At 44.2% G+C, this 10,697-nt stretch overlaps 1 protein-coding gene across 5 annotated transcripts in view; it reads left to right on the forward strand.

The window, feature by feature from the left end:
• LOC139531362 (dual specificity tyrosine-phosphorylation-regulated kinase 1A-like) overlaps positions 1 to 9,370 on the forward strand; it is a 48,260-nt gene extending 38,890 nt beyond the window's left edge. For all 5 annotated transcript variants that reach the window (XM_071327828.1, XM_071327838.1, XM_071327843.1 and 2 more), the window contains 6 exons: positions 818 to 1,104; positions 3,961 to 4,107; positions 4,499 to 4,639; positions 4,751 to 5,054; positions 5,370 to 5,494; positions 5,716 to 9,370. In XM_071327828.1, coding sequence (XP_071183929.1) covers positions 818 to 1,104; positions 3,961 to 4,107; positions 4,499 to 4,639; positions 4,751 to 5,054; positions 5,370 to 5,494; positions 5,716 to 6,318 — 1,607 coding nt within the window. In that variant the 3' untranslated portion in view covers positions 6,319 to 9,370. The remainder of the gene's footprint in view (positions 1 to 817; positions 1,105 to 3,960; positions 4,108 to 4,498; positions 4,640 to 4,750; positions 5,055 to 5,369; positions 5,495 to 5,715) is intronic.
• Positions 9,371 to 10,697: the final 1,327 nt, after the last annotated feature.

Raw genomic sequence — 10,697 nt, forward strand, 5'->3', positions numbered from 1 at the left:
TCGACACAATCCTGTCTCGGAGCTCTGCGGACAATTCCCTAGACCTCGTGGCTTGCTTTTTGCTCTGACATGCACTGTCAACTGTGGAACCTTATATAGACAGGTGTGTACTTTTCCAAATCATGTCCAATCAATTGAATTTACCACAGGTGGACTCCAAGTTGTAGAAACATCTTGAAGATTATCAATGGAAACAGGATGCACCTGAGATCAATTTTGAGTCTCATAGCAAAGGGTCTGAATAGTTAGGTAAATTAGGTATTTGTTTTTTATTTGTAATAAATTTGCACAAAAAAATAAACATGTTTTTGCTTTTTCATTATGGAGTTTGTGTGTAGATTGATGTGGGGAAGAAATCCTTAAATCTATTTTAGAATAAGAATAACATAACAAAACGTGGAAAAACTCAAGGGGTCTGAATAATTTACGAATGCACTGTACTTACACTTGACCTCTGTTCAACTTTGTGATGGACTATTTACCATAGAAATACCAGAAAGACCCCAAGGCATCTTGATGTCAGTGCGCCATCTACTTGATAGACACATTGGGGCATTTTTCGGGGGTGAAACCCCATTTGAAAGTGTGTTTTACTCCAGGATGAGGCATAATCTGTGTCCGGTAAACAGGCCCATTCACATTAGCTAGTCAATGACAAGAGTATCCAATTGCTTTGTGTATGTTTAACATCACTAGTATTTCGTGCAAATCCACCACACCAACATATGCGCATTAGTCTTTTTTTCTTCTCTCTTACTTTCTCTCTTTTTCTCTCCTTTCTCATATCTCCTCTCTCTCTCTCCCACTCTCCCTCCAGTTCACCTTAAGCGCCACTTCATGTTTCGGAGCCACCTGTGCTTGGTGTTTGAGATGCTCTCCTACAACCTGTACGACCTGCTGCGGAACACCAACTTCCGCGGCGTCTCGCTCAACCTCACACGCAAGTTTGCCCAGCAGATGTGCACGGCTCTATTGTTCCTGGCCACCCCCGAGCTCAGCATCATCCACTGTGACCTGAAGCCCGAGAACATCCTATTGTGTAACCCCAAGAGGAGTGCCATCAAGATCGTGGACTTTGGCAGCTCCTGTCAGCTGGGACAGAGGGTGGGTAAATGAGGATGTTGTTTTTTCTTGGTTCATGTGGTGAATTTTAGATCTGACAGGCCATAGAAAAAGTATTGGATCGAACTGTTGTGACTAGGGATGTACGATATATCGGTGAACATATCGGAATCGTCCGATATTAGCTAAAAATGCCAACATCGGGTATTGGCCCGATGTCTAGTTTCACCCTGATGTGCAAAAACGATGTCAAAGCTGACGTGCATACCTGTATAACGTAGGTACATGACGTAATGACGCCACGTAAAATTTTGCGCTACACGTGCAACACAGCATTCCTAACCTAGCCCACAATGTATGCTGTATGGATCGAGCAGTCAACAAGTCATTTGAAAGAGTAAGAACATTTCAGCGAGACAACTCAAAGGAGAAATCCATTAACGGCAAGATAATGGAGTTCATTGCCCATGACAATCAACCGTTCTCTGTCATGGGTGATGTTGGCTTTCGCCGACTGGTCGAGCACCGGTACACATGTTGCCCTACCGGAGTAGGCATACTATGGAAAGCCGTTTGGGTCTTTGTGTGTGAAAAAATATACACTTGACGAGTCAAATAACACTATTTGACGAGTCAAATAAGCTTTTAATTTGACGTGTCAAATAACAGTTCTATTATAGAATGTTGTGTGTTCTGAATTTGCAGGTGCAAGCCAAGTGCCACCACTACTATCAGTAGCCCTGTCAAAGCTGTACAAAAAAGTCTGTAAACGAGCAAACACCGGCCACGAACGAGGTGTTTACAATACCTCGTTGGTAATAAAGCATTATTTGTTCGACCGCAACTTCTGGGGCTTCTGCCCAAAGCTAACGTTATAAGCAGCCAGCTAGCTTCATCTGGCTAGTGAGTCTCGACCGGACCGTGTTATGTGTTGTGAAGCTAGCCACAATAAGGATTAGGCACAATAGTGGAATTTGTGGTTTGCCTTCAAAATAAAAATAACTCTTTGAAACTAATGCAGAAGGTTACAATTCGTGGAATCATGCCATATTTAGACTAGATAATGTTAAACAAGGTTGGAATGTGAAGCAATAAAATGGGGTATCAGTCTACTCTGTGACACCCACAGAACACAACTGTGAAGAGTTTACGCAAATGTTAGCAAATCTTATCGCGGGACTGTGACTGAAATCATCTCCCCAGTCAGCCTATTGTGTGTATTGACATTCATATTGCACTGTACAGCTTTACTTAAGGATTGGGGACCAATGAAATGGGGTATCAGTCTACTCAATACCCAAGATGTTTTTTCCCAACGTCCTCCTCAGAGTTATCAGACTCCAAAACATCCACTCAGTATTGTTTTTCCTCGGGAATAGTGTTTAATTCACATAGGTTGACAATAAAAGTGACTCAATTCACAGTTGTTTCAGAGTCCCGCAATAAGAGCTATGATGCTAATGTTCTCTCGGTGTCACTGAGTAGACTGATACCCCATGTCATTGATCCACAATCCATAGGTAAGGCTGTACAGTGAAATAAGTAGGCGCCCAATGCAATTCTAAAGTATAATACATCCAGTGTGATTTCAACAGATCTTTGTCAAATTAACAAATTATTGTCTTTTGTTGATTTTTTTATTTTTATAACAACATTCCAACCTCGTTTAGCATGATCTATTCAATTATGGAATAATTCTACTATTTGTATTAATTTGCATTACTGTCAATGACATACTTTTATTTTAATAAAAGGCTAACCGCAAAGTCCACTATTGTGGCTAATCCTTATTGTGGCTAGCTTCACATAGATGGGTCTGACCACCATTAATCAAATAAGAACTATCTTATAAATTAGGGTTATTTTAGATGATGACAGCTAGCTAACTATATAGCTAGGTAACTATAGCTTCTGAAACAGGTTGTCGTTTTGCTATGTTTTTGGGGAAGAACATTGTTTGCATCCATGAACTAGCTGGCTTTTGTTAATGACCAGCACTGTAGGTGCGCGAGACAACTTTACCAGCATCATAGCATACGTATCGATGAATCGTTGTGACATATGAAATACGAGTGATTAGTGTAATCAATGTGTAATAACTACGTAAAAAATTAATGGACGCGTTAAATTATTATGTGATGTGCAGTCATATTCATGTCCTGATTGGTCATCAAGCTTATTTGACACGTGTGTGTGTGTGTGTGTAACCTTTATTTAACTAGGCAAGTCAGCTAAGAACAAATTCTTATTTACAATGACGGCCTACCCCGGCCAAACCCGGACGACGCTGGGCAAATTGTGCGCCGCCTAATGGGACTCCCAATCACGGCCGGATGTGATACAGCCTGGATTCGAACCAGGGCCTGTAGTGACGCCTCTTGCACTAAGATGCAGTGCCTTAGACCGCAGCGTCCATGTGTGTGTGATAACTATTTAACTGTACTAGAATGCTTATAAGGCCGCAAAAAAAATGTATATCGGTAATCTGTTTTTTTTTTGGCAAGGAAAATATCGGATATCGGTATCTGCCAAAAAATGTAATATCGGTGCATCACTAGTTGTGACCCACTATGGATTCTGTATTTAATGGATTAATTTATTATTGGATAGATGGATTGGTAGAGTATGATGTGGAAAGAAAATTAACAAATGTTTTTAATTCATATTTGTGTGGAAAAGGTTGCACATTACATGGCCTACCCTACACATATGATGACATAAGTACCAAATTGTAGCTACCCGTTATCCTCTTCTAACCTTGAGGGAACAACCACTGTAGCTAACAAACTTTATTTCTGCTGAAAACCTGCCGTCTGTCTGTCTTTATAGTTGACCTCCTACAAAAGGAGAACATAAATGCAATGCCCTAACAGCCGTGACCCCTTTCTTTCCACTCAGATCTACCAGTACATCCAGAGTCGGTTCTACCGATCCCCAGAGGTGTTGCTGGGCATGCCTTACGACCTGGCCATTGACATGTGGTCCCTGGGCTGCATCCTGGTGGAGATGCACACCGGAGAGCCCCTCTTTAGTGGGGCCAACGAGGTAGGACTTATGGAATGAAATGATGCAGTCATTATTTGGGATGATATAACTCGTCAGATTATGCTGTCCTGCGACATTATTATGCTCATGAGAGATTTTCAGTTTTTGCCTTCATGAAGATGGCAGGCATAGGCAGTGAGAACCTTATAATCACCAACAGAGGGAGCTGTGGTGCTTTTGAATTTTTTAGTAGTAGACATGACTCAACTTTTCACCTATTTGAGTTGTTTTATTTTTGATAAATGTTATGTTATTTCTATGTTTTATCAATATTTGTATATTTAAAAAAGATCAAGGTTTTTAAACTCTGAGGAACAGGCAATTTAAAACTCAGTTACAGTGCCCGAGAGGTTAAGATGTCGTTCTCAATTATGTCTTCCTGATTTTTCAGATTGATCAAATGAACAAAATAGTGGAAGTGCTGGGCGTCCCTCCCAATTACATATTGGACCAGGCCCCCAAGGCCAGGAAGTTCTTCGAGAAAATGTCTGACAGTACGTGGGGTGCAAAGAAGACCAAAGATGGCAAAAGGGTGAGTTCAACAAATCACTCTGTCAATTATGTTGTGTTGTGATGTCATAACTCTCCTTTGCAATAGTATGCATCCTCCTAAAGTTTCTGGTCTCTGTGTGTGTGTGCGCAGTATAAGCCGCCGGGTACGCGGAAGCTGCACAGCATCCTGGGTGTGGAGGCGGGGGGTCCTGGGGGGCGGCGGGCAGGCGAGTCTGGCCACGCTGTAGCCGACTACTTGAAGTTCAAGGACCTAATCCTGCGGATGCTGGACTACGACCCCAAGAGCCGCATCCAGCCCTACTACGCTTTGCAGCACAGCTTCTTCAAGAAGACGGCGGATGAGGGGACCAATACGAGCAGCAGTGTGTCCACCAGCCCAGCGCTGGAGCAGTCCCAGTCCTCGGGAACCACCTCCAGCACCTCCTCCAGCTCAGGTAGGGAGAACACTGCAGCCGCGACGCTGCTAGGAGAAGTGGGTGTTCACTTTGAAGCTTTAGCATGATGTTAGACCCGTGTCTCTGTCCAATCCTGGGGGAACCCCAGGGTGTTCACTTTGTTTGTTCTAGCCCAGCACACTGGGAATCCCTCAGGAATGGATTTCAAACCCTGGATCAGACATGATGAAATGATAGCAATGAACTAACAGCTCAGGTACAGTAGTGCAGCGCCATCAGGCAGAATGGAACTGTCTCAGAAGTTCAACATTAAAATTGAATGTCAACCTGCTTCTGTTTGTCTCTTTCCTGCAGGAGGGTCATCTGGCACAAGCACCAGTGGGCGGGCGCGCTCGGACCCCACGCATCAGCTCCGGCACAGCGGAGGTCACTTCAGCGCCTCCGTGCAGGTCATGGACTGCGAAAATCTCTGCCCACAGGCAAGTCACACAAACACACACACACTATTGCTCCTGGCCAACTTAGTCTATAACCCAGGTTGACAACCTTTACATCAACTCCCATTTGAGCTAGATGAGCCCCATAGCCACAGGGGAAGTCTTGGGTTCTCTCAACATATGTGTGTTTATTCAGACAGAGTTAAATGACCTCTTATCAGTTGTTAGTTACTCAACCTGACTGTGTTGCTGTTGTGCGTTAGGCGAGGCAGCCGTTCCCTCCCCCTGTGGGCTGGGCTGGTGGCGAAGGGGTGCAGACTGTGACGGTGGAGACCCATCCCGTCCAGGAGACCACCTTCCACGTGCCTCCCCAGGCGCCCAAAGCCATCCACCCTTTGGCCCCCGGCAACATCTCCTCCACCCACCATCACCATCACCACGGACACCATCACCATGGACACCATCACCCTCATGGACAGCAGGGCCTGCCAGCACGGCCCCGGCCCCGCCTCTACCGCTCCCCCACCAACAGCGCCTCCACGGAGAACTCCATGGAGGTGGTGCACGGCCACCTGTCCATGACCTCCCTGTCTTCCTCCGCCTCCTCCTCCTCCACATCTTCCTCCTCCACCGGGGCCCAGGGCAACCAGGCCTACCAGTTGCGCCCGCTCCCCACCAACGCAGCCTTGGACTTTGGTAGGAATGGGAGCATGACCATGGGACTGGGTGCCTTCTCCAACCCCAGACAAGAGACTGGAATGGCGGGCCACCCCACCTACCCCATGGGCATGAGACAGGGCATAGACAGGGAGGAGTCGCCCATGGCGGGAGTCTGTGTACAGCAGAGTTCTGTTGCCAGTTCATGACTAAACTGAGAATGTTTTTTTTTTTCTATTTGTATTTTTTTAGGTGGTGTTTTTTTCAACAAAAAAGTGCATAGAGATCAAAAAGCTGCTTAAAATTAGAGGGGCGATTATCACTGACCCGCTACCACAGTGCAGAGCCCACCATCTCTCCAACTACTCTTCCCCATGCCACCCTTGGGTTTCTCTATTTACTTTGGTTTTCAAATGGGATTTTTGGATCTACCATTTTCAGTGTTCACAGGGAATTACAGATTTTTACTACAAACTGTCTCGCATAGCATACTTCACAACAGTACTGAAACACCCATACATTTCACATTCACCTCTCACTTGACTGCATGGTTTGCATTATTCCTTGTTATTGTCAGCTGAGAGCTTAGAAGTATGTGGTTAGAAAATTACGTGGCCCTCTTTTGCCAATGGCTATTTAGTAAAGAAATTGCTACAGTACCATAACACTTCCAGCAACTCCTATCCACACATTTGCCTTTTTTTCCCTGTCTTCGGCAAGAATTATTTTCTCTTTTGTACTTTTTGTTCTCATTTGAATTTCTCTGTTCTGTTGTGCAATTCCACCTGAGAGTTGTGAGACCTGTAGAGTTGCAGAGGAATGAAGCATTATGCAGGGAGGTTCCTTCTCGCTGGGTTTGTCCGTGTCACTCTTTCTCTGTTTGAGATGGGTGCCGATGCGAACTGTGGGCCGGCGCTCTCTAGCCGAGGTCAGCACGTGTGCAGCTGGGCAGCAGAGAGCTGGGAGGCCCCAGAGCAGTGAAGGTGGGCCCTGACCAGGTCCCTGGAACAGGGCCATACTGACGAGATCTACTGAGGAGCAGCAGCCAGGGCCGGTCCTGCTCAAAACTAAAGTACAGATGTCCGGGCAGTAGCAGTTTTTTGAGATAACCCTTTGGCCTTATGATTTTTTGGACTCTGAAATGAGGGTGGGGGAAAGAAGCTGGACATTATCGTTTAAATGAGAAACTAGCTTTCCTGTATTTTTGAAGTATGGATAAAAACAAAAAAAATCTTTAAAAATTTAAAATAGGAAGAAAAGGTGTTTTTGAGAATGCTAATTTAAGAGGCCTTTAACTAAAATGTATGACTTGCGAGGCCCAGTGATTGCAGGGCCTTGCAAGTTCACAGTAGTGTTTTTGCAAGATGGATGGAATTAGCTACGACTGTGTCCCTTCCTGCTTTTTACTTGCTTTTCTTTGCTTTGTTTCTTCAGCATGTGGTTCCTCCAACAGAGCTTCTGCACAAATGTCTTCGGTTCTTGAAAATGAAAACATGCAGAATTTTATGTGACTGATTTTTTTTTTGTCTCACAATTATGCTGTGAATTTTACAAAGATTTATTTTCCCTTTTGATAATTTATTGTACCAAAGCTGTTTTTTATAGCACATAGATGTCTGTAACAAATAATGTAGCAGTTCTGCACTTTGACACAAGGTGTATCAATACCTTTTTTAAATGTCAGTAAAAATGGCTGTATCTATTGCTTTAGCAAAACTGGAACTGTTGTTGAACTCAATACATTTACTGTTAGCTGTATCCTCGACAGAATTGGTTGTAAGGTTCTCAAAAAAAGACAAAAACACAAAAACAAATCTCTCATTGGTATAACTTTTTTTCCCGTTATCAATGACTTGAGGGACAATAGATGCCAACGCTGGTTGCTACTCTGCGGGTTCCGGAGTATCAGTATGGTGGCTATGAGTCGAGGCAAGTCCTTGTATTCATGAGTCGAGAGGAAAAAAATGTTAATAACAGTGCATTAATCCTTCAATTTGTGACCTGGGATTTAGAGGCTGTTTCAAACATGCCTATCTATCTGGGTAAAGCTGCCTTAAAATGACTTTTGGCAGTCTTCACGGCAGTGGCTAAAATGGTACCGCTTTTCCCCCCTCAATTTTGAAGCAACCCTATTTGACCTAGCTAGCAGAGGCACTGTACACATCCACATGTTTAGATGGTTTTGGAGATGGGGTACTGCTCTAATTAGCTCAAATTCATGTGTTTGACTGAAGCTCTCACCATGGGTGTTAAATCCAAAAGGAAACTAGTAGGGATGGATGGAGTGAGAAGTGAGCCCTGTCTGCTGGAGCGTCATACTCCAGTCTCCTCGTGTGATGCCAGAGGATACGAGAGAACTGGCCAACGTTTTGTACCAGTTGCAAATGGAAAGGGGCGGCAACAGCTAGAGGAAAGGTGTCCATGACAACACAGGCTTCAGGTGTTTACTTTTCAACCCCATTTTAATAGTTGAAATAGAATTTATGTATATATTTATATTTTTTTAATAAAGTAAGTTTAGAACTCACTACTTTTTTCCTAATGGTATTTTGAGTACATTTAAGTCAATGTGGAGACCATGCAGTGGAAGTTATTCTGTGATATTAGTCAATGGGTAACAGTGCTTCCAGGCCAAAGTAGTTGACAATGCCAGTACAAATGCAAAACTTGTAGGGTTTAAATTTAAACAGGACAATAGATATGCATACCTTAAATATTATAGACAGGGTATAGTGTGTGGGTGTATGTCTACGAACCTGAATGACAGCTGTGTTTTAATATATAACAAATACATAAGAAATGATGTACGTATTACAGGAACTAATTTAAGTTACATTAAAATTGGCATAAGCTTCAACCGTGGGTCCATTTGAAGTCAGGCTACTGATACATGTGTGTGAAAGCCATGATCGTCACCATATAACCAGTCAACAAACATCCAACGTTTACTCCCAAGTGTTCAGTATAATTTCTGCTCTGCTCCCTGTTTCATTCAAATAAAAGCTTTGTCCTACTTGCCACCCTTTATTTTCTGTCCCCCAGTCTGGTTTTGAGTGATTGACAACATAGTTTGGTTACAGGACATCTGACGTGCACTGTTAAGATTAAACGGCATGGGGAAAGTACCTGTGTCCACAGATTGTAAGATCTAGTCAATACTTGCTGTGTATATGATGTTACAAAAAGATACAAAATGGACAAGCCCTTTGTATTATATTCAAGCGGTCTTATGTATGATATAAAAAAGTTCATTAACTTGTACTGAGTCTGTTCTTTTTGTTTCCTTTTCACTGGGTAACAGGACTAACATTCAATCACAGTAGACCTGTCTAGAATGCCCACCCAAGCATTTTAACTAGTCTAGTTCCCATCATGCCAATTTTATGCTTCAGTAATGAATGCAATATTAAAAATACCCAAATCCAAGTATGTTATGTCCAAATCTGAAAGTATCAACAATCTATTGTGAAGCTCAACAAAGTCACTTTTAGATTACATTTACATTTACATTTAAGTCATTTAGCAGACGCTCTTATCCAGAGCGACTTACAAATTGGTGCATTCACCTTATGATATCCAGTGGAACAACCACTTTACAATAGTGCATCTAACTCTTTTAAGGGGGGGAGGGTTAGAAGGATTACTTTATCCTATCCTAGGTATTCCTTAAAGAGGTGGGGTTTCAGGTGTCTCCGGAAGGTGGTGATTGACTCCGCTGACCTGGCGTCGTGAGGGAGTTTGTTCCACCATTGGGGTGCCAGAGCAGCGAACAGTTTTGACTGGGCTGAGCGGGAACTGTACTTCCTCAGAGGTAGGGAGGCGAGCAGGCCAGAGGTGGATGAACGCAGTGCCCTTGTTTGGGTGTAGGGCCTGATCAGAGCCTGAAGGTACGGAGGTGCCGTTCCCCTCACAGCTCCGTAGGCAAGCACCATGGTCTTGTAGCGGATGCGAGCTTCAACTGGAAGCCAGTGGAGAGAGCGGAGGAGCGGGGTGACGTGAGAGAACTTGGGAAAGTTGAACACCAGACGGGCTGCGGCGTTCTGGATGAGTTGTAGGGGTTTAATGGCACAGGCAGGGAGCCCAGCCAACAGCGAGTTGCAGTAATCCAGACGGGAGATGACAAGTGCCTGGATTAGGACCTGCGCCGCTTCCTGCGTGAGGCAGGGTCGTACTCTGCGAATGTTGTAGAGCATGAACCTACAGGAACGGGTCACCGCCTTGATGTTAGTTGAGAACGACAGGGTGTTGTCCAGGATCACGCCAAGGTTCTTAGCACTCTGGGAGGAGGACACAATGGAGTTGTCAACCGTGATGGCGAGATCATGGAACGGGCAGTCCTTCCCCGGGAGGAAGAGCAGCTCCGTCTTGCCGAGGTTCAGCTTGAGGTGGTGATCCGTCATCCACACTGATATGTCTGCCAGACATGCAGAGATGCGATTCACCACCTGGTTATCAGAGGGGGGAACACCTCCAGACTCTGTAGATGATTTTGAACATGCGAAAGATGCTAGTATCAGGCCCATGACTTGCATGGGATATGTGCCACAAATGTGAAAACGTTAGCATATGGAAACTGCGTCAGGGAAAC

The sequence above is a fragment of the Salvelinus alpinus genome, chromosome 1, assembly GCF_045679555.1.
Source record: "Salvelinus alpinus chromosome 1, SLU_Salpinus.1, whole genome shotgun sequence".
Taxonomy (NCBI): domain Eukaryota; kingdom Metazoa; phylum Chordata; class Actinopteri; order Salmoniformes; family Salmonidae; genus Salvelinus; species Salvelinus alpinus.